The sequence below is a fragment of the Pseudophryne corroboree genome, chromosome 4 (genome assembly GCF_028390025.1).
Source record: "Pseudophryne corroboree isolate aPseCor3 chromosome 4, aPseCor3.hap2, whole genome shotgun sequence".
NCBI classification, from domain to species: Eukaryota; Metazoa; Chordata; class Amphibia; order Anura; family Myobatrachidae; genus Pseudophryne; species Pseudophryne corroboree.
In genome coordinates this window covers 513,476,898-513,501,535 of record NC_086447.1, presented here as the reverse complement: position 1 = coordinate 513,501,535, position 24,638 = coordinate 513,476,898, and the positions used below count along the sequence as shown (strand labels likewise).

Below are 24,638 nucleotides of genomic sequence, written 5' to 3'. Positions count from 1 at the left end.
CAGACCACCGGAATCCTTTCCTACCTGTGCTTATGTTGTTAGATATTTTAAGCGTGTACTGAAAGGCAGCAGCACTCTGCTTCCTCAAGTTGCCAGGGGCATGTATTGAAACGCTGGGGGAACAGTGACGATGCGTCTGTATATAATTTCTTCACTGTCACTAGGCTTTTTGCTACATACATCTTTGAGATAATCATTACATTTAAGAATCTAGTCTTTATCTAAATTGTTTGCGTTTTTATACTGAAAGTATAGTGTTTTTATATTTGGTTTTATCATTGGTTCAATATTGCTGGCTTTCATGGAAGCTATGTAAATAAGTCCCAATAAATGTGCATATTTTAATTGGAATGCATTAATATTTCATGTCTTTGGAAATCAAAGTACATTTTTATCATGATCATGAGGTTGCACCAAAAGCAAACTTGTCCGCTCCTAGGTAATTGTATTCAACCCAATCTCGTTTCATTGTAAGATTTGTGAACGGATAGTTAATTGTATCCGTTTTTAAGGCTATAGAAGTGTACTTTGTGCTACTTTTGCTAATCTTAAATACATTTCAATTAACTTTGCATAACTTTGTATTTGGATTATCCCCCTCATTTGTTTTTTCCAGCTTCAGAAGTAGAGAGACTGTCAGTATTGCTATTGCAAATTGAAAAATGTTAATTATTCTTTGTTGCAAACGTTCTTTGAAATATCCTGATCTTTTTCAGAAAAAAAGCCAAGATTTCACAATTGCTATACCACAAGCTAATCATTAAAACACAAAGGCATCTAAAAAATAGTGTGTGACCGACTTACTCTGTCATCTGCTTCACCACCCTTTTATACCGCTTTTACATCAAAATGTTGGGTTGCACCTGGGATTCTGAACACTGCTCCATTCCGGATGCAGTTCGGCTGAGACCCCTTTCAGACTGGGGGCACGGCCTGGCTTATTGCCGGGTCAGTGATGTCACGGGTCACGTGTGCAGTGTCGGCGCTCGGAGATGAGATCATCTCCTAGTGCCAGCTCTTCCTAAGCAGTAGGTTGCGTAAATCTCCCCTTCAGTGAATGTACCCCCAGACTTAATCAGACCACATGAACCATGGGATATACCATGTGAACTGCAATGGCAGAGGAAGGAGCAAGGTTGAGAACATGGTGCCCAAAGTGTACACTTGCATTCCTGCTTCGCTTGCCAGTGGCTCGATTTGCTCTCCACAGGTTACTAAAGGGAATAGATGTTAACGTGGATAGCAAAATTACTAGCCCACCGACCTTGCTCTTCCCCTTATCTTTGCGAGTCATATGGTATGTACCATGGTTTACGTGTGATGACATCCGATGCGGCACTGGACCCAGGAATGCAGGATTTTCTTTTCAATGGGAAAGGGGTATAATTGGGAGTTTGCGGCCAGAGACGACTACGACATTATGTGCATTGCCAAACCAGCCATTCACTGCAGGTTTGAGCTGCACATCTATGGCGGTGTTTCCCCTTGTAGGAAGGCTGTTGTTATCAGGATCTATTACTGCTATCTGGAAACGCTTGGTCTAAAGGCCAGTACTCACTGGCCGATTTGGAAGAGATGTGTGCGGAGCGAACCGCTCAGCACACCTCTCCCGCCGCTCAGCACAGCGCGATGTGTGCTGAGCGTGCGGGGGGAGACGGGGGGGGGTGGTCATTTCACCCAGCGGGTGAAGTGAGCGACCCGCTAGATTGGCCTGCATTTGTGGGTATTAGATTAATTACTGTAGCCAATAAATTTTGATTTATTAAGAGATGTTTTCACTGCCAGTTTCCGAAAACAGGATAATTATTGGAGATCTTTTTTCAGAACCTGCTAAGGTCCCCCAAAAAAATCTCCAAAATCTCCAAAGGGGTCGATTAGCCTGCAGTAAATTACTTTGGCTAATTGAATTCCCCCTTAGTCTGAAATATTATGGGGGGTATTAAATGTCACTTCGCCCATTTTTAGGTAGAATTTACATTCGACCTATTCAGTGCCCGTGCCGTTTTTTCGACTGATCGAAAATTCTGTACCTGGTGAAAACCACACGCGTCGGAGAATTTGCAGGCCCATTTTTGGCGCAGCTTTCGCCAATGCAGATTCGGCGGGGGGGGGGGGGGGGGAGTGAAACGGCTTGAGCGAAAATGGATTAAAAAATGGGCGAAAATGCCCGCAATTGAATACCCTGTGTCAGATTTGTTTTTTCGACCAGTCGAAACAAAACTGCACTTGGTTGAATACCCCCCTATATTTTTGGGATTAAACAGGGTTTCCTGCAAGGTCCAAACCTGATACTTTATTAATTTTTTTATTTTATGGTTTTGTTTTACTCCCAGGTTAGAGTTTGAGTGTTCCTATATGCAGAAAGTTGACATGTTTTTAGATCTACTGGTCGTGTTTACAGTTGTGTAAATCTTTACGAGAATAACGTTGTCGCACTTCATTGTTTTTCCTTTCTACGGCATTACACTACGTTAAGATAAACTTTTGTTTAGAAGTATTAATTTCTCTAACGTCTTAGTGGATGCTGGGGACTCCGTAAGGACCATGGGGAATAGACGGGCTCCGCAGGAGACTGGGCACTCTAAGAAAGATTTAGTACTACTGGTGTGCACTGGCTCCTCCCTCTATGCCCCTCCTCCAGACCTCAGTTAGAATCTGTGCCCAGACGGAGCTGGGTGCATTTTAGTGAGCTCTCCTGAGCTTGCTAATAAGAAAGTATTTTAGTTAGGTTTTTTATTTTCAGAGAGCTTCTGCTGGCAACAGACTCTCTGCTACGTGGGACTGAGGGGAGAGAAGCAAACCTACTAACTGCGGCTAGGTTGCGCTTCTTAGGCTACTGGACACCATTAGCTCCAGAGGGATCGAACACAGGAACCTAACCTTGGTCGTCCGTTCCCGGAGCCGTGCCGCCGTCCCCCTCGCAGAGCCAGAAGATAGAAGCCGGCGGGTTGAAGCAAGAAGACGTCAAAATCGGCGGCAGAAGACTCCTGTCTTCATATGAGGTAGCGCACAGCACTGCAGCTGTGCGCCATTGCGCTCACACTAACCCACACACTCTGGCCACTGTAGGGCGCGGGGGGGGGGCGCCCTGGGCAGCAATTGATTACCTCCTGGCAAAAAGCAGCATATATACAGCTGGGCACTGTAATATGCATGAGCCCCCGCCATTAATTTTACACAAAATCGCGGGACAGAAGCCCGCCGCTGAGGGGACGGGGTCTTCTTCCTCAGCACTCACCAGCGCCATTTTCTCTCCACAGCTCCGCTGAGAGGAAGCTCCCCATGCTCTCCCCTGCAGAAGCACGATAGAGAGGGTGAAAAAGAGAGGGGGGCACATAAATTTGGCGTAAAAAATAAGAATTTACTCACCGGTAATTCTATTTCTCGTAGTCCGTAGTGGATGCTGGGAACTCCGTAAGGACCATGGGGAATAGCGGGCTCCGAAGGAGGCTGGGCACTCTAGAAAGATCTTAGACTACCTGGTGTGCACTGGCTCCTCCCACTATGACCCTCCTCCAAGCCTCAGTTAGGTACTGTGCCCGGACGAGTGTACACAATAAGGAAGGATTTTGAATCCCGGGTAAGACTCATACCAGCCACACCAATCACACCGTACAACTCGTGATATGAAACACAGTTAACAGTATGAAACAATAGAGCCTCTCAACAGATGGCTCAACAATAACCCGATTTAGTTAACAATAACTATGTACAAGTATTGCAGATAAACCGCACTTGGGATGGGCGCCCAGCATCCACTACGGACTACGAGAAATAGAATTACCGGTGAGTAAATTCTTATTTTCTCTAACGTCCTAGTGGATGCTGGGAACTCCGTAAGGACCATGGGGATTATACCAAAGCTCCCAAACGGGCGGGAGAGTGCGGATGACTCTGCTGCACTGAATGAGAGAACTCCAGGTCCTCCTCAGCCAGGGTATCAAATTTGTAGAATTTTGCAAACGTGTTTGCCCCTGACCAAGTAGCTGCTCGGCAAAGTTGTAAAGCCGAGACCCCTCGGGCAGCCGCCCAAGATGAGCCCACCTTCCTTGTGGAATGGGCATTGACAGATTTTGGCTGTGGCAGGCCTGCCACAGTATGTGCAAGCTGAATTGTACTACAAATCCAACGAGCAATAGTCTGCTTAGAAGCAGGAGCACCCAGCTTATTAGGTGCATATAGGATAAACAGCGAGTCAGATTTTCTGACTCTAGCCGTTCTGGAAACATATATTTTCAGTGCCCTGACAACGTCTAGCAACTTGGAGTCCTCCAAGTCCCTAGTAGCCTAGGCACCACAATAGGCTGGTTCAGGTGAAACGCTGACACCACCTTTGGGAGAAACTGGGGACGAGTCCTCAATTCTGCCCTATCCATATGGAAAATCAAATAAGGGCTTTTACAAGACAAAGCCGCCAACTTTGATACTCGCCTGGCAGAAGCCAAGGCCAATAACATAACCACCTTCCACGTGAGATATTTCAGATCCACGGTTTTTAGTGGTTCAAACCAATGTGATTTTAAGAAACTCAACACCACGTTGAGATCCCAAGGTGCCACAGGAGGCACAAACGGGGGCTGACTCTGCAGCACTCTTTTTATAAATGTCTGAACTTCAGGTACTGAAGCTAGTTCTTTTTGAAAGAAAATCGACAGAGCCGAGATCTGTACCTTAATGGAACCCAATTTAAGGCCCATAGTCACTCCTGCTTGCAGGAAATGCAGAAATCGACCTAGTTGAAATTCCTCTGTTGGGGCCCTTTCGGCCTCACACCATGCAACATATTTTCGCCATATGCGGTGATAATGAGTTGCTGTAACCTCTTTCCTGGCTTTAGTAAGCGTAGGAATGACTTCCTCCGGAATGCCCTTTTCCTTCAGGATCCGGCGCTCAACCGCCATGCCGACAAACGCAGCCGCGGTAAGTCTTGGAACAGACAGGGCCCCTGCTGCCGCAGGTCCTGTCTGAGTGGCAGAGGCCATGGGTCCTCTGATATAAATTCTTGAAGTTCTGGGTACCAAGCTCTTCTTGGCCATCCACGAGTATCGTTCTTACTCCTCGCCTTCTTATTATTCTCAGTACCTTTGGCATGAGAGGCAGAGGGGAGAACACATAAACCGACTGGTACACCCACGGTGTTACCATAGCGTCCATAGCTATCGCCTGAGGGTCCCTGACCCGGTGCAATATCTTTTATAGCTTTTTGTTGAGGCGGGACACCATCATGTCCACCTGTGGCCTTTCCCAATGGTGTACAATCCTATTGGAAGACTTCTGGAGGAAGTCCCCATTCTCCCGGGTGGAGGTCGTGTCTGTTGAGAAGATCTGCTTCCCAGTTGTCCACTCCGGGAATGAACACTGCTGACAGTGCTAACACATGATTTTCCGCCTATCGGAGAATCCTTGTGGCTTCTGCCATCGCCATCCTGCTTCTTGTGCCGCCCTGTTGGTTTACATGGGCGACTGCCGTGATGTTGTCTGATTGGATCAGTACCGGCTGTTTTTGAAGCAGAGGCCTTGCCGGCCTCAGGGCATTGTAAATGGCCCTCAGGTCCAGAATATTTATGTGTAGGGAAATAACCTGACTTGACCAAAGTCCCTGGAAATTTCTTCCCTGTGTGACTGCCTCCCAGCCTCAAAGGCTGGAATCCATGGTCACTAGGACCTAGTCCTGTATGCCGAAACTGCGGCCCTCTTGAAGATGGGCACTCTGCAGCCACCACAGTAGAGATACCCTGGTCCTTGGAGACAGGGTTATCAGCCTATGCATCGGAAGATGCGATCCGGACCACTTGTCCAACAGGTCCCTCTGAAAAGTTCTTGTATGGAACCTGCCTAATGGGATTGCTTCGTAGGAAGCTACCATTTTTCCCAGGACTCGCGTGCAATGATGCACTGCTACCTATTTTGGCTTCAGGAGGTCTCTGACTAGAGATGACAACTCCTTGGCTTTCTCCTCCGGGAGAAACACTATTTCTGGTTTATGTCCAGAACCATCCCCAGGAACAGTAGACGTGTCATAGGAACCAGCTGTGACTTTGGACTGTTTAGAATCCAACCATGCTGTTGTAGCACTTTCCAAAATAGTGCTACCCCGACTACCAACTGCTCCTTGGACCTCGCCCTTATAACGAGATTGTCCAAGTACGGGATAATTACAACTCCCTTTTTTTTGAAGGAGTATCAACATCTCGGCCATTACCTTGATAAAACACCCTCGGTGCCATGTACAGTCCAAACGGCAGTGTCTGGACTTGGTAATGGTAATCCTGTACCACAATCTGAGGTACTCCTGGCGAGGATGGTAAATGGGGACATGCAGGTAAGCATCCTTGATGTCCCAGGATACCATGTAATCCCCCTCGTCCAGGCTTGGAATAACCGCCCTGAGCGATTCCATCTTGAACTTGAATTTTTGTGTTCAAGGATTTTAAATATAAAATGGGTCACACCGAACCATGCGGTTTCGGTACCCCAACCCGTGTGGAATAGTAACCCCGTCCTTGTTGAAGTAGGGGCACCTTGAGTATTACCTGCTGGGAATACCGCTTATTAATTGCCTCTAGCACAGCCTCCCTGCCTGAGGGAGTTGTCAGCAAGGCATATTTTAGGAAACGGCTGGGGGGAGACATCTCGAATTCCAGCTTGTACCCCTGAAATACTACTTGAAAGAAACAGGGATCCACCTGTGAGCGAGCCCACTAATTGCTGAAATTTTTTAGACGGCCCCCCACCGTACCTGGCTACACCTGTGGAGCACCCGCGTCATGGTGTGGCCTCACAGGAGGCGGGGGAAGAATCTTGATTCTGGGAACAGGCTGACTGGTGCAGCTTTTTTCCCCTTGTCTCTGTACAGAAAGGAAGCGCCATTTGACCCGCTTGCTTTTCTGAAGCCGAAAGGACTGTACCTTTGTCTGTGAGGAAACCTGAGGTAAAATTATTTCTTCCCAGCAGTTGCTGTGGATACGAGGTCCCAGAGACCATCCCCAAATAATTCCTCACCCTTATAAGGCTCTCTATGCGCTTTTTAAGTCAGCATCACCTGTCCAGTGACAGGTCTCTAATACCCTCCTGACAGAATGGACATTACATTTATTTTGGATGCCAGCCGGCAAAATATCCCTCTGTGCATCCCCCATATATAAGACGACGTCTTTAATATGTTTTTATGTTTGCCAACTAGTATCCCTGTTTGACAGGGTCACCGACCACGCTGCAGCAGCACTATCTGCAGGTCTCAGTCTAGTACCTGAGTGTGTAAATACAGACTACAGGATAGCCTCCTGTTTTTTATCAACAGGCACCTATTAAAGTGGCCGTATCCTAAGACGGCAGTGCCACCTTTTTTGACAAACGTGTGAGCGCCTTATCCACCCTAGGGGATATCTCCCAGCGTAACTTATCCACCTGGCGGGAAAGGGTACGCCATCAGTAACTTTTTATAAATTACCAGTTTCTTAACGGGGGAACCCACGCTTTCACACACCATTTATTCATCTGATGGGGGAACAAAACACTGCCTGTTTTTTCTCCCCAAACCTAAAACCCATTTTTAGAGGTGCTTGGGTTAAAGTCAGAAATGTATAACACATTTTTTATTGCCGGGATCACGTCACGGATGTTCCTAGTGGATTGTGTATATGTCTCCACCTTGTCGACACTGGAGTCAGACTCCGTGTCGACATCTGTGTCTGCCATTTGAGAGAGCGGGCGTTTTTGAGCCCCTGATGGCCTTTGAGACGCCTGGGCAGGCGCGGCTGCGAAGCCGGCTGTCCCACAGCTGTTACGTCATCCACCCTTTTATGTAAGGAGTTGACACTGTCGGTTAATACCTTTCACCTATCCATCCACTCTGGTGTCGGCCCCACAGGGGGCGACCTCACATCTATCGGCCTCTGTTCTGTCACCATATAAGCCTCCTCATTCAACATGTCGACACAGCCGTACCGACACACCGCAGACACACAGGGAATGCTCTAAACGAGGACAGGACCCACAAAAGCCCTTTGGGGGGACAGAGTAAGAGTATGCCAGCACACACCAGAGCGCTATATATATATACAGGGACTAACTGAGTTATGTCCCTAATAGCTGCTTTTTATATAATATACTGTATACAGTGCCAATTTTAATGCCCCCCCTCTCTTTTCCCTCTTACTGTACTGTAGTAATTGCAGGGAAGAGCCAGGGAGCTTCCTTCCAGCCGAGCTGTGAGGGAAAAATGGCGCCAGTGTGCTGAGGAGATAGGCTCCGCCCCTTTTTTGCGGCCTATTCTCCCGTTTTTTATGGAATTCTGGCAGGGGTATTTACCTCATATATAGCTCCTGGGGCCATATATTGAGGTATTTTAGCCAGCCAAGGTGTTTTTATTGCTGCCTCAGGGCGCCCCCCCCAGCGCCCTGCACCCTCAGTGACCGGAGTGTGAAGTGTGTGAGAGGAGCAATGGCGCACAGCTGCAGTGCTGTGCGCTACCTTGGTGAAGACAGAGTCTTCATGCCGCCGATTTTCCGGACCATCTTCTTGCTTCTGGCTCTGTAAGGGGGGCGGCGGCGCGGCTCCGGGACCGAACATCAAGGCTGGGCCTGCGGTCGATCCCTCTGGAGCTAATGGTGTCCAGTAGCCTAAGAAGCCCAATCCGGCTGCAAGCAGGCGAGTTCGCTTCTTCTCCCCTTAGTCCCTCGCTGCAGTGAGCCTGTTGCCAGCAGGTCTCACTGAAAATAACAAATTCTAAGACTATAACTTTCTAAGAGCTCAGGAGAGCCCCTAGTGTGCATCCAACCTCGGCCGGGCACGAAATCTAACTGAGGCTTGGAGGAGGGTCATAGTGGGAGGAGCCAGTGCACACCAGGTAGTCTTAAGATCTTTCTAGAGTGCCCAGCCTCCTTCGGAGCCCGCTATTCCCCATGGTCCTTACGGAGTTCCCAGCATCCACTAGGACGTTAGAGAAACAATATATACAGCAGCTACTGGGTTAACACTAAGTTACTGTGTGATTCCTGGGTCATATAGCGCTGGGGTGTGTGCTGGCATACTCTCTCTCTGTCTCTCCAAAGGGCCTTGTGGGGGAACTGTCTTCAAATAGAGCATCCCCTGTGTGTGTGGTGTGTGTCGGTACGTGTGTGTCGACATGTCTGAGAAAAGGCTCCCCTAAGGAGGAGATGGAGCTAATATGTGTGTGAGAGGGTGTCTCCGTCGACAACGCCGACACCTGTTTGGATATGTGTAAGTGCTAAGGTGAATTTATTGCACAAAAGATTAGAGAACAGACAGAAAATCTACCCATGTCTGTCCCTATGTCGCAGAGACCTTCAGAGTCTCTCAATGCTCACTATCCAAGATAATAAACACTGATATCGACACGGAGTTTGACTCCTGTGTCGTCTACGATAATGGAAAGTTACAGCCAAAATGGCAGAAAAGTATTCAATATATGATTATTGTAATAAAAGATGATTTGCATATCACTGATGACTCATTTGTCCCTGACACAAGGGTACACATGTTTAAGGGGAAGAAAGCTGAGGTAAATTTCCCTCCTCTCATGAGGAAAAAGAGCGGGAATCTCCAGACAAGAGACTGCAGCTTCCCACAAAGAATTCAGGCAGTATCCTTTCCCCACTAGGGCCAGGATGTGTTGGGAATCTTCCCCTAGGGTGTCACGTTTGCCCAGAACGTAGCCCTAGCTATTCTCAGGGATCCTGCAGATAGCGTGCACATTCTGGTACACTACTCAGACCGGTGATTGTTTCGGCATGGGTTTATAGCGCTGGGGCGGCGTGGACAGGTACCTTATCAGCCGAAATTGAGACCCTAGTATGTACACATATATATATATATATATAGAGAGAGAGAGATATGTATATAGAGAGATATGTATATATATTAAAGATGCTGTCTTAAGAGATATATATATATATATATATATATATATATAATCAAACATGCCCAAAGAGACATGAGTATACTGGGTCCTAGAGTCAAAGCTATGTCGATTTCTGCTTGACGTGTCCTGTAGAATATGCAATGGACAGATGATGCCAACTTAAGTGGCATATGGAAGGCTGAGGATTGTGTGGAGAAGGGTTCTCGGACCTGGTCTCCACGGCTATAGCTGGTAATTCTGATATTTTGCCTTATATTCTTGCACAGCCTAGGAAAGCACGTCATTATCAAATGCAGCTTTTCGAACAAAGAAACAAAGTCCGAGGTGCGTCCTTTCTTGCCAGAGGCGGGGCCAGAGGAAAGAAGCTGCACAACACAGCTAGTTCCCAGGAACAGAAGTCCTCCCACGGCCTCTATGAAAATCCACCGCATGTCACTGGGGCTCCACAGACGGAGCTAGGCCCGGTGGGGGCACGCTTTCGTAAGTTCTGCAACAAGTGGGTTCACTCCCTGTTAGATCCCTGGGCAATAGATATTGTGTCTCAGGGATACAAGCTGGACTTTGAGAAGAGGCCTCCTCACTGACGGCCCTGCCGGCTTCCCCCCACGAGAGGGAAACAGGGTTAACTGCAATTAACAAATTGTATCTTCAACAGGTGGTGGTCAAGGTTCCCCTCCTTCGACAAGAAGGGGGTTATTATTCGACCATGTGGTAGTCCCGAAACCAGACGTTCGGTCAGACCCATATTGAATTTAAAATCCCTGAACATATACCTGAAAAGGTTCAAGTTCAAGATGGAATCGCTAAGAGCGGTCGTTACAAACCTGAAAGGGGGAGATTTTATAGTGACTCGGGACATAAAGGAGGCATACCTTCATGTCCCCATTTATCCACCTCATCAGGCATACCTCAGAATTGCGGTACGGGATTGTCATTACCAATTTCAGAGGAAATGTTGGTGCTCCTGCGGAAGCTAGGTGTCCCTATTATCACGTACTTGGACGATCTCCTCATAAAAACGAGATCAAGAGAGCAGTGGCTTAACAGCGTATCACTTTCTCTGGAAGTGTAATGGCAACACGGCTGGATTCTATATATTCCAAAGTCGCAGTTGGTTCCTACAGCTCATCTGCCTCTCCTAGGCATGATCCTAGACACAGACCAGAAAAGGGTTTATCTCCCGATAGAGAGAGCTCAGGAGCTCGTGACACTGGTCAGGAATCTATTAAAACCAAAACAGGTGTCAGTGCATCACTGCACTCGAGTCCTGGGAAGGATGGTGGCATCATACGAGGCCATTCATTTCAGCAGGTTCCATGAGAGGACCTTCTAATGGGACTTACTGGATAAAGTAGTCCGGATCACATCTTTAGATGCATCGGTTAATCACCCTATCCCCCGGGGCCAGGGTGTTTCGTGTGAGGCCAGGAATGCCTCTACAGAGGAATTCCAGCTGGGCCGTTTCCTTCACTTCCTACAGTCGGGAGTGACTTTGGGCCTAAAATTGGGGTCCATTAAGGTCCAGATTTCGGCCCTATCCATTTTCTTTCATAAAAAACTAGCTTCTCTACCTGAAGTTCAGACGTGTGTAAAGGGAGTCCTGCATATTCAGCTCCCTTTTGTGCCACCAGTGGCACTTTGGGATCTTAACGTGGTGTTGAGTTTCCTGAAATCTCACTGGTTTGAGCCACTTAAGACCGTGGAGTTAAAATATCTCACGTGGAAAGTGGTCATGCTATTGGCCTTAGCTTCGGCTAGGCGTGTGTCAGAATTGGCGGCTTTTTCATGTAAAAGCCCCTATCTGGTTTTCCATATGGACAGGGCAGAATTACGGACTCGTCCGCAATTTCTGCCAAAGGTGGTGTCATCTTTTCATTTTAACCAACCTATTGTGGTGCCTGCGGCTACTCGTGACTTGGAGGATTCCAAGTTACTAGATGTAGTCGGGGCTTTGAAGATTTGTGTAGCCAGAACGGCTGGAGTCAGGAAAACTGACTCGCTGTTTATCCTGTATGCATCCAACAAGCTGGGTGCTCCTGCTTCCAAGCAGACTATTGCTCGCTGGATCTGTAACACGATTCAGCAGGCTCATTCTGCGGCTGGCTTGCCGCCTCCAAAATCAGTAAAAGCCCATTCCACAAGGAAGGTGGGCTCTTCTTGGGCGGCTGCCCGAGGGGTCTCGGCATTACAGCTTTGCCAAGCAGCTACTTGGTCGGGTTCAAACACTTTTGCAAAGTTCTACATGTTTGATACCGTGGCTGAGGAGGACCTTGTGTTTGCTCATTCGGTGCTGCAGAGTCATCCGCACTCTCCCGCCCGTTTGGGAGCTTTGGTATAATCCCCATGGTCCTTACGGAGTCCCCAGCATCCACTAGGACGTTAGAGAAAATAAGATTTTACTCACCAGTAAATCTATTTCTCGTAGTCCGTAGTGGATGCTGGGCGCCCGTCCCAAGTGCGGACTTCTTCTGCAATACTTGTATATAGTTATTGCTTAAATAAGGGTTATGTTATGGTTGCATCAGGTTTGTCTGATGCTCTGTTGTTGTTCATACTGTTGACTGGGTATGTTATCACAAGTTATACGGTGTGATTGGTGTGGCTGGTATGAGTCTTACCCTGGATTCCAAAATCCTTTCCTTGTAATGTCCGCTCTTCCGGGCACAGTTTCCTTAACTGAGGTTTGGAGGAGGGGCATAGAGGGAGGAGCCAGTGCACACCAGTAGTACTAAATCTTTCTTAGAGTGCCCAGTCTCCTGCGGAGCTCGTCTATTCCCCATGGTCCTTACGGATTCCCCAGCATCCACTACGGACTATGAGAAATAGATTTACCGGTGAGTAAAATCTTATTTTTTTGTTTTCTGTTGACGTTTAGTTCTACATTTATACCGTTCATGCATGTTCTTTGTGCACATTACTAAGCTCATGAAATCTGAAGCTGATGTTTTAAACTTTGTTTATGTATGATACCATTTACTATTTTTTTTTTCTTTCTACAGAACGCTGAGGTGTCAGTCTTTGAAGTGAATATCCGTTTTGTTGGCGGCCTCCTATCTGCATATTATCTCTCTGGGGAAGAGGTAAGGCTTTCTGATTATTTCTTCAGAAATGTTTTTTTTTATTATTATTTATTAATAGATTTACGGTCTGCTTTGTTTTTATAATTTGTTCTATATGAGCTTTTGTACGTTCCAAACACATACTGTCAGGTTAATTGGACTCCTGTGGGTGTCTGTGGGCATGCGTGTACTTGTCTATGTATGGAAATTAGTTTCTAAAGTCCTATGAGACATTGATTCATTTTAATAAACAAGCATTCCCTGATTGTAACATGCTGTGTAATAAGTTACTGCTGTATAAATAAAATTATAATATTTTGCATTTGAAAGGCAAAATAAACTTTTGGTGTTTTCTTATAGTTACTTCCTACTGTACATCACTGTTAACTTTTTTTCTTTGCAAAGGTTATTTTCCTCACGTCCTATCGCACCACAACTATTTGCATTGATAAATGTCAAATTACATCTCCAAACTTACTACATTTTGCTTTAGATTTGCGCTCTATTAGAAAATATCTAAGATTACATGACTAGAGCAAAAATTTATGCTGGCTGTACCGGAGCTGACTAGGAACTAGAGATGTGCGGCGGATACTTTTCGTGTTTTAGTTCTAATTCCACGCTCGTATTTTGGTTTTGGATTGGTTTTGCCAAAGCCACCCTTTTGTGTTTTGGTTTTGGATCTGGATGATTTAAAAAAAAACATAAATACAGCTAAAATCACAGAATTCCGGGGTAATTTTGATCCTAGGGTATTATTAACCTCAATAACATTCATTTACACTCCTTTTCAGTCTATTCTGAACACCTCACAATATTGTTTTTAGGCCAAAAAGTTGCACCGAGGTGGCTGTATGTCTAAGCTTAGCTACACAAGTGTGCAGCACAAACACCTGGCCCATCTAGGAGTGGCACTGCAGTGTCAGACAGGATGGCAGTTAAAAAAAAAAAAAATAGTACTCAAACAGCACATCATGCGAAGAAGTAAAAGAGGGCAATGAGGTGGCTGTATGACTAAGCTAAGCGACACAAGTGTGGCACACTTTTAATAACAAATAAGGTTTTCCCTAGATTTACCTCCGCTAAATACTCTGCCACCATTGGTGGATATGCAGCTGTTCACATTTTCCCTTCCAACATTGGGGGTAATTCAGACTGGATTGCTGCAGCGGCAGTGATCGCAGTCTGAATTACTGTGTGGAGTGCCACACTTCTTCGGCAGGGTCCACAGGTTATCCACAAGATAACATTGGGATATGCTGGCGCGACAGCGGATTGACACCAAACGATCACGATCTTTCTGGCCTCCCAGGATGCACCGGGCTCGTCCATATAATACCGCCCACCGACTCAGTCAAATCAGTTTTTTGTTTGGTGCGGCAGGAGCCAGACCATGGTCACAGGGCTGCTGTGTTCTGGCAGCCCTGAGCTTTATTTAATTTATTTTTATAGTCTTACTATGTTTTGAGTGATCTTTCCTAACAGCGTCTTACAAGCTCCAACAACTCTCCGCCGAGGTGCAACAATGCTTACCCACGGTACAAGTGCTGTCTCGACTGGCGTCTGTGTTGGATGTTACTAGCAGGTCCAGCTGACGTTACCAGGCTGTGGCCGGAGCACAGGGAGAAGGTAAGGCATTGGTTCCGCTTAGAAGGGGAATACAGACACAGCAGCACTGTTTTGGGAGGAGACTACCAAACAGTAGCTGGCGCGCCACCACCACGGGTGCTCTAGCGCTAGGCTTTAGGGATCATAAGGCGCCAGGATCAGTTTGAGGCTGCGATCCCTATGGTTGATGTCAGCAGTAGGGAGTCGGACGCTCTCCTGGTCGCCCCTCCCCCAGTTCATGACCAGTTTCCGTGCGTCTCCCGCCATGAACTGAATGCCTCACTTCCGTCTCAGACGCTACCATGAGGGGGCTCGGTCGCAGCATAGGCCGCTGCGTATGTATACACTAAGGTTTACCGCTAAGAGACTGGGTCGCAGACTCGAGCGTTTGCATGCACTAACGTTCACTGAGCGTCTGTGTCCATTAAAAATACCGGAGCGGCAGTGTACACTAGTAGCGTCTGGATCCACTCAGCGGTTGCTAAACGTATTGATCGATCTTGGAAGTGGGGTGAGTCTCCCTGTATCCCACTCGATGGAGTAAGGGTTATACAGCACTAAATTTCTATCTACTGTTGTTAGTATGAATAGTTAAGTTTAGTGCCTATTGCATATGAGTTTTGTACAATACTGTGGTTTTCTCCGCAATTGCGTCTGAATACATTAAAATAACTGTATAGTACAGGAAACAGTAAATGTACCCCTACATACTGAAAATGTGTTTGTAGTTGATAAAATGCTCATATGACTACTATATAACGTGGCTGACTGCTAGTGGGATTGCTAACTTTATATATGTTTGTCAGTGTTTTTTCTGAACCTCAATGCTGGTGCTTGGGTTGGGGCAGGGGCGGATCCAGAAGAAAATGATAGGGGGGGCACCATGGAAGGGGCAAGTACATTTGCGTGCGGCTTCGGTGCATGTGAGGTGGCGCTTCTTATACAATGCCCACAGTTGTAGCGCTCATTATGCAATGTCCACTGTACTGGTAGTGCCCCTTATATAGACCCCATAGTAGTGGTGCCCCTTTTGCAATGCCCGTATTGCCCCCAGTAGTAATGTTGCCTGTAGTAATGCCCCCAGTCATTATGCCCCCAGTGGTAATGCCCCTGCAGTTATGACCCCAGTAGTTTACCCCCCCCCCTTTAGTTTAGCCTCCCAGTGGTAATGCCCCCAGTAGTTCAGCCACCAGTAGTAATGCCCCCCTGTAGTTTGCCCCATTGTTGTTTAGCCCCTGTAGTTATGCCCCCTTGTAGCTTAGCCTTCAGTAGTAATGCCCCCAGTAGTTTGGCCCCTGTAGTTAAGCCCCCAGTACTTTGGCCCCCCTGTAGTTTAGCCCCCAAGTAGTAATGCCCCTGTAGTTAAGCCGCCAGTAGTAATGCCCCTGTAGTTACGCCGCCAGTAGTTAGCACCTTTGTAGTTGGCCCCCAGTAATAGTCCCTCAGTAGTTTGCCCCCAGTAGATGCCACCCAGTAATAATGTCCCCCAGCAGTTTGCCCCAGTAGATGCCCCCCAGTAATAATGTCCCCCAGCAGTTTGCCCCCAGTAGATGCATGCCCCCCAGTAATAATGTCCCCCAGCAGTTTGCCCCTGTAGATGCCCCCCAGTAATAATGTCCTCCAGTAGTTTGCCCCCAGTAGTAATGCCCCCTAGGAGTTTTCCCCCAATAGATGACCCCCCAGTAGTAATGCCACCAGTAGATGCCCCCAATAGATGGCCCCCAGTAAAAATGTCCCCCAGTAGCTGCCCCCAATAGATGACCCCCCAGTAGTAATGCCTCCAGTAGATTCCCCCCAGTAATAATGCCCCCAGTAGCTGTCCCCAATAGATGACCCCCAGTAATAATGACCCCTACGAGTTTGCCCCAATAGATGACCCCCCTGTAGTAATGCCCCCAGTAGATGGCCCCCAGTAAAAATGTCCCCCAGTAGCTGCCCCCAATAGATGACCCCTCAGTAGTGATGCCTCCCAGTTATAATGCCCCTTGTTGATGCCCCCCCAGTAGTAATGTCAGGGGCAAACGCAGGATTTATTTAGGGGGGTTTCCGTGGGTATGTGTGTGTGTGTATATATATATATATATATATATATATATATATATATATACACATACATACACACACACACACACACACACACACACACACATACATACATACATACATACATACATATACACACACACACAGTATATGTATCTATATATACCGTATATATAGACACACACATATATATATATATATATATATATATATATATATATATATAGATATATATACACACACATACCACACACATTCATACATACACAAATACACATACAGAACACATACAGTAAATACATACATATGTAGGGATCATATTATACACACATTTCATATACAGTATTGGTGGTATACTGTACATACCACCAGCGGCTGGGAGCAGCGGGAGGCGGGAGAAGACTGGCGGCCAGTGGCGGGTCAGTGAGGTGGGAGAGAGCTGCTGCAGCTGAGCATGCGCAGCCAGCAGCTCTCCCCGGACTTTGTCTATACAGAGAGCTACTATACGTAGCTCTCTGCTGCAGTAGCTCCATGGTAGCGATCGCGATCGCGGCTTTTGCTGAGACAGAGACACTGCTGTCTCCGTCTTACAAATAAGGCCACAAATGACAGGGGGGGGCACGGGCCCGAGTGCCCCCCCCCCCCCCCCCCCTGGATCCGCCACTGGGTTGGGGTCAGATTGATATCACTTTTATACATATAAAGTGTTTTCAGTCACAGAATTGTATAGTATACTGTGGAAAAGCTGATTGTTTATCATGTCTAAGAGCGGCTAAGGTGACGAGGTTACATTAACAGTAACACCAACACTCAAAACATGTTTATCCTGCAAGGTGTTAATAACACAATCTTTGAAAAATGAGGGGTTATGTGCAAATTGTTTTCGTTTCAGCAGATTACAAGGCAGATCCCTGTTCAACAACAAATAGATTCACCTTGGGCCATATTTGCACAAACCCTATCTAGTATAGCTGACAGGTTGGTCCCTGCAGCTCCAACCGCAGGAGTAGGGTACACTATTAACCCATACGTGCAGCTCCCATCTTATTGTATAGCCCCTATAGCTTCTACAAGTCAACAAGCTGATAAACCAAGGGTAAATATATCATCAAATTCACAGGCTACACAGGATTATGTAACGGATGATGACTCCATATATTTTACTTCACCATATGAAGAACAAATGGAGGGTTTCAGCTTAGAAGATATAGGTGAGTTAATTGAAGCAATGAAGGCTATTCTGTCTCTAGAAGATTCAGCTGAGCCAATAGTTAAAACGTCCCAAAACAGTGAGGGTTGAGTTTCCATGGTTAGAGGAACTGACGGAAATTATGGAGGAACCTTGGGCTACGCCCAATAGGAAATATAGAATTCCAAAAAAATGGGATTCCTATTACCCTTTTCCAACTGGGGACTGTTTAAAAAGAGAAGTGCCTCCTAAGGTAGATACGCACGTCATTCGACTAGTGCGAAAATATATTTTACCCTTTGCCGTCTACGTCATTAAATGATGTCACAGACAGAAGAGTGGATGGATTTTTGAAAAACATATTTTCTCTGTCAGAGGCAGTCATAAGGCCTGCTATGGCCTCAGCCTGGATGGCAAAAGCGGTAGTTGAATGGGCTGAAGAATTGGAAAATGGGCTCTCAGCACTTACTGGGGAGCAGGAATCCCATATAGCCCATATGAAACAGGCTGCGCTATTCCTAGAAGAAGCAGCAATGGATATGGGTACGATTGCTTCTGAAGCATCAGCCTTAATGGTAGCTGCTCGCAGAGCAATTTGGCTACGTACATGGAATGCTAATTCAGAATCCAAAAAGGTTCTGGAAGCTTTGCCTTTTGTTGGGAGCATTCTTTTTGGTAAGGAATTGACAGATATTTTGGAGTCAGAAGCTGAATCCAAGAAGGTCAAGTTTCCTTCCAGTTATAATCCTAAACCTAAGGGCTCGGGATTTCGACCGTTTCGGTGGCAAAGTAAAACAAAAGGTAAAAATGAATCAAAGCAAACCCAGTACAATAAGTCTGTTAAAGCAAGGAAGCAGTGGGCCACTAGAGGGCCAGCTTCCAAACCAGAACAGAAACCATCAGCCTGATGGTGCGGGCCTCCACTTGGGGGACTCCAAGGCTGTCTTCTTCAGTTTGCACACATATGGCAGCAGTCGACAACAGATGCTTGGATACAAGAAGTGGTATCTCTGGGTTATGTTTTCCCTTTCAAGAAGCAGCCTCTTCGAATGTTTTTTTTGTACCAGCCCATCTCACATAGAGGCGAAGGCCAGGGCCCTGCAAGAAGCAGTTCAGAAATTGCTTCAGTCTGGGGTAATTATTCCAGTACCCCAGGCACAACGGGGCAGGGTTTTTACTCCAACCTATTTTTGGTCCAGAAGCCAAATGGGTCGTTTCGGCCCATCCTTAATCTCAAAATGTTAAACAAATACATTTGGGTCCCAAGGTTCCACATGGAGACATTACACTCCATAGTTTTGGCCATGGAACCAGTGGATTACATGGTATCTGGATATACAGGATGCTTACCTGCATGTACCGATGGCATTGTCCCATCAATGCTACCTCAGGTTTGCAATTCTCCAGCAACATTTTCAGTTCCAGGCCTTACCCTTTGGGTTAGCCACAGCCCCCAGAGTGTTTACCAAGATCATGGTGGTTATGGCATCTTATCTCCACAGGCAGGGGATAAGAATGTTTCCATACCTTGATGATCTTTTAATCCTGGCACAATCACAGGAATTGCTCTTGAACCATCTCCAACAGACAATAACTTGTCTACAGAAACACGGATGGCTCATAAATTGGGCAAAGTCGTCTCTGATTCCGTCACAACGGATGATTCACTTAGGGGCTGTTTTGGATTCAAGTCTGCAGAAAATATTTTTACCTCGGGAAAAGATATCCAAGGTGCAGTTGATGATTCAGGAATTGTTGCACAGTCAAACAATATCCGTTCACATGGAAATGCGATTGATGGGGTTGATGGTGTCAACATTCGACATGGTGGAATATGCACAATTCCACTCAAGACCTTTGCAACATCTGATTCTGACCAAATGGAATGGAGTGAATCAGACCATAAAGAAACAAATGATGGTACTTCCAGTGAAGGTAAAAAGGTCGTTAGCCTCGTGGCTACAGACATCCCATCTACACAAGCGGAAACCCTTTTGGATATCAGATTGGGAGATCCTGACAACGGATGCCAGTCTTCAGAGCTGGGGAGCAGTGTCCGGGAGATCATGGTTCCAGGGACAATGGACCATAGAAGAAAGTTGCCTGCCAATAAATCTGTTGGAACTCCGGGCCATATACATGGCACTGATTCAGGCAAAGGGCATTCTGCAAGGAAAACCAGTCCAGATCCGCTTGGACAATGCAACGGCAGTAGCGTACCTCAACAATCAGGGAGGAACTCATAGCCAAAGAGCAATGAAGGAGGTAGGTCACATAATAAAGTGGGCAGAACTCCATCTTCCACATTGTCCGCAGTGTTCGTCCCAGGAGTCCTAAACTGGGATGCGGATTTCCTCAGTCGACACCATTCGAGCAACCGAACGGGCTCTACACCCGGAAGTATTTCAGACTCTAGCAGACAAGTGGGGGTTGCCAAAAATAGATCTCATGGCGTTCCGTCTGAACAACAAAGTTCCGGCATACGGGTCAAGAACAAAAGACCCCGGAGCGATCCTTGTGGGCGCTCTGTCAGTGAAATGAGAATTTCCTCTGGCTTATCTGTTTCCTCCAATCATCGATACCCAAGGTGGTGAGGAAAATAAAACAAGCAAAGGGTGCTGTGATTCTAATAGCTCCGGCTTGGCCCAGAAGGCATTGGTACATAGATCTGCAGAGGATGTCGATGGATGCTCCAGTTCTGCTCCCTCAACACCCAAATCTACCAATGCAGGGTCCCTGTTATCACAGGCATCTGGATCGGCTGTTTTTGACGGCGTGGCTGTTGAAACCTCTATCCTAAAGTCAAGAGGTTTTTCACAACAGCTAATTCAAACAATGCTTAGAGCAAGGAAGCCCTCCTCTGCTCGCATTTACCACCGTAATATGGCAGGCCTATATTCATTGGTGCAGTGAAAGAAGTATGGATCCAAGATCTAGTATCTAGAATCTTAGATTTCCTTCAGGCAGGAATGGATAAGGGTTTGAATGTGGCTTCCTTGAGAGTTCAAGTTTCAGCATTAACTGTATGGTTTCAAAAGAAAATTGCTACTTTACAGGCTGTGCATACTTTTTTCCAGGGAATGCTACGCATTCAACCACCTTTTTCCTCCTGCAGTACCTTGGGATTTAAGTCTGGTACTCAAAGCCCTTCAAGGGACACCGTTTGAACCACTTAACCATTTAAGATCCACTTTTTTAACATCTAAAGTACTCTTTCTACTGACTGGCATCAGCTAGAAGAGTATCAGATATAGGAGCGCTGTCATGTAAATCTTTTTCTGTTTTTTTTTTAATCCAGATAAAGCATTCTCAGAACTAAGTCTGGTTATCTTCCTAAGGTGGTCTCGAAGTTTCACCTTAACGAAGAAATTATAGTCCCGGCTTTTCAGGTATGTGGACTGTCTGCGGGAGAAGCTTCGCTGGACGTAGTTCGTGCATTAAGAATCTACGTAGATCATGCCAGTGCCATCAGAAAGACAGATTCTCACTTAATTCTCTACGGATTTCATAAGAGGGGATGGCCTGCTACTAAACAGACGCTAGCAAGATGGCTCCGAATGACTATTTCAGAAGCATACTCTCGAGCTGATCTCCCTGTTCCGGCTAATGTCTCTGCTCACTCTACACATAAGGTAGGTCCTTTATGGGCAGTACAACATGGTACTTCAGCAGAACAGATATGTAAGGCAGCCACATGGTCTTCCATTAACACTTTCATTAGACATTATGCCTTGGATACCTTTGCCTCTCATGACGCTGAATTCGGGTGAAAGGTTCTCCTGTCTTATCAGGAGCGTCCCCACCACTAAAAATTGCTTTGGGAAGTCCCAATGTTATCCTGTGGATAACCTTTGGACCCTGCCGGAGAAATATACGTTATGGTAAGAATTTACCGTTGATAACGGTATTTCTTCTATGTCCACAGGTTTCCACGGGAATCCCACCATGACGCACCTGATTTGAGAATCTTTATACTCACTAACCTCTTCCTTCTTGCGTGGAAGGGTGTGCATGTGTGTCCTTCTCACCTGAATAAGGTTCTACATAATGCTCCTGCCTAAATGCTTTGGAAACAACTGATTTGACTGAGCCAGTGGGCGGGATTATTTGGACTAGCCCGGTGCATCCTGGGAGGCCAGAAAGCTTGTGGTCGTTTGGTGCCAATCCGCTGTCGCTCCTGCATATCCCAATGTTATCCTGTGGAAACCTGTGTACATAGTAGAAATACCGTTATCAACACTAAGTTCTTACCATAACGTATATTTCGCATGCGCACCCAGGGAGCCCAGTGAGATGCTATCAGCATCTCACTGGCTGCGATTGCCTCTGCCTGATTGACAGGTAGGGGCGGGAGGGGGCGTGCCAATGGCGTTAGAATACCGTTGGCGGGGCATGGTCCGGACAACGGAGGCGTGTCCGGACAGTTGGGGAGGGCCACGGTGGCTACGTGACGTCACACGCAGCCACTGCGACCCGGAACATGTCCAGTAGCTCCCTGCCAGCGTGCAGGAGCTGCGCTGGCAGGGAGTTACTTGTCAGGTACAAAAGCATTGCTGCTGTACGATGCTTTTGTACCTGTGCAGAGGGTAGGGCCTGACATGTGGGACGGACTAGCCCTGTGCTGGGCTTCCCCCCGCATGTCAGTGTAAACTTAGCACATTTACGATCACCTCTGAATTGTCCCCTTTGTTTTGCATTTAATGTGGAACTGTTCCTAGTGCATTGTAACTCTGTTGCAAATACACGATTTGCAGCACTACCACAGTTCTCTTGTGTTTCACCTTTACTAGTAGACTTGCCATAATATTCCTTTCATTCGGGTCATCGACGATTTACACTGATTCTTTGGCTGGCTAATTTCAAGCCTGATTTTCACCTGGTTTATTCATCCACAGAACCTGTGTAACTAATTGGATATTATAGCAAGCCTATTTACTAGCCACACTATTATTGGGAATAATTGCATATACAGAGCGCAGATTGTCCCCTTTTATTTCCAATAGCATGGTAAGCCGTTTCTGACCTTTTTGCATTTGAAAATTGATGTTTTCCAGATGTTTATTACCCATGTTCAATTGTGAGATTTAAAAATAAAATCAATAAAAAGCCATAATCGCCCTGCTGACTTTTTTTTATGTGACACAACTATGCCGCAGCTTTGATATAGTTGTATTACAGCAACTGCTCTAGTCCTTCCTTCTCTGTCTGCTTATTAAGTGGAATACTAACTTCTTGTGTTCCCATTTATACCAAAACTCTCCTCCTCTGCTTCATTTTTTTTTTCTTTTGTCTTCTGGAGAGCTCATTCTGCTTGGACACCCCTCCGTGTCAACACCTTGCAAAAAAAAGTTAGTGTTTCATCCTCACCTCCACAATTGGATTGCAAGCAAATCTGTCTGCCTTATATAGTCCGCCTTTTAAAGCTAATTTCCAACTTGGACATTTAAAGACAAATATATAGTTTGCAGAAGCTAACGCAATTTCGTCAAGATAGTCATCATATGCTGGTTTTGCCTATAAAACTAATTGCCGCTATTGCATTTGTCCTTACTCTTGCAATTTCTCTATATCATTCTGCGTTCCTTTTTCATTGTCTGTCTGCCTACACAGAATGTTCTCTGTGCCCTACCAGCTCTTTACTACTCTTATAACTTCATCCCGCCAGTTCTGGAAGACTCATTTATTGGAGCACATCCTAAAATGGTTCTGGACCTCATTCACCATTTATCACAATCTTTCCCAACTTTACATGTATTAAGCACTACCTTTAAAAATGTATCTCTTCTGCTAAACGGATCATGTCACTCATCTAAATAATTTTAATATAATTTCTACATCTTACACTACATGTTTCAAAATTCTTATACTTCTTATATACATAAATTCTCCATTCATTTAAAGCATAGGTTCTCAAACTCGGTCCTCAGAACCCCACACAGTGCATGTTTTGCAGGTAACCCAGCAGGTCCACAAGTATATTAATTACTTACTGACAGATTTTAAAAGGTCCACAGGTGGAGCTAATTATTTAACTTGCGATTCGGTGAGGAGACCTGCAAAACATGCACTGTGTGGAGTTCTGAGGATCGAGTTTGAGAACCTGTGATTTAGCGCACAGGTTCTCAAACTCAGTCCTCAGGACCCCACACAGTGCATGTTTTTCAGGTCTCCGCACAGAATTGCAGGTTAAATAATTAGCTCCACTTGTGGACCTTTTAAAATGTGTCAGTGAGTAATTAATACACCTGTGCACCTGCTGGGTTACCTGCAAAACATGCACTGTGTGGAGTTCTGAGGACCGAGTTTGAGAACCTGTGATTTAGAGCACAGGTTCTCAAACTCAGTCCTCAGGACCCCACACAGTGCATGTTTTGTAGGTCTCCTCACAGAATTGCAAGTTAAATAATTAGCTCCACTTGTGGACCTTTTAAAATGTGTCAGTGAGTAATTAATACACCTGTGCACCTGCTGGGTTACCTGCAAAACATGCACTGTGTGGGGTCCTGAGGACCGAGTTTGAGAACATATGATTTAGAGTGTAAACTGAAGCTAATGAGCTTTGGCTAAATAGAATCTTTTAATATTGTGATATTATGGTACACTGGCTTTAGATTTATTTTTTATTTGCACAAATGCATATTAAAACCCCTTCATGTGTATTTAATAATAAAACAGTGCAAAAACTATTTTTATATGGGAAATACACTTTCAAATTAATAATTAGTCAAAAATGTTTTTTTAAGACTATTTCTAGTGAGATGGCTGATTAAATTAATAAGAAAGATTTTATTTACTTTACAATAATTCAGAAAACTATATGAGCAAATTCAATGTACTATTTTAAACTAGGCCTATT

At 45.9% G+C, this 24,638-nt stretch overlaps 1 protein-coding gene across 1 annotated transcript in view; it reads left to right on the top strand.

Moving 5' to 3' along the window:
* Positions 1 to 24,638, top strand: part of MAN1A1 (mannosidase alpha class 1A member 1) — a 523,182-nt gene that overhangs the window by 252,584 nt on the left and 245,960 nt on the right. The window contains exon 4 of the mRNA XM_063917232.1: positions 12,883 to 12,963. Coding sequence (XP_063773302.1) covers positions 12,883 to 12,963 — 81 coding nt within the window. The remainder of the gene's footprint in view (positions 1 to 12,882; positions 12,964 to 24,638) is intronic.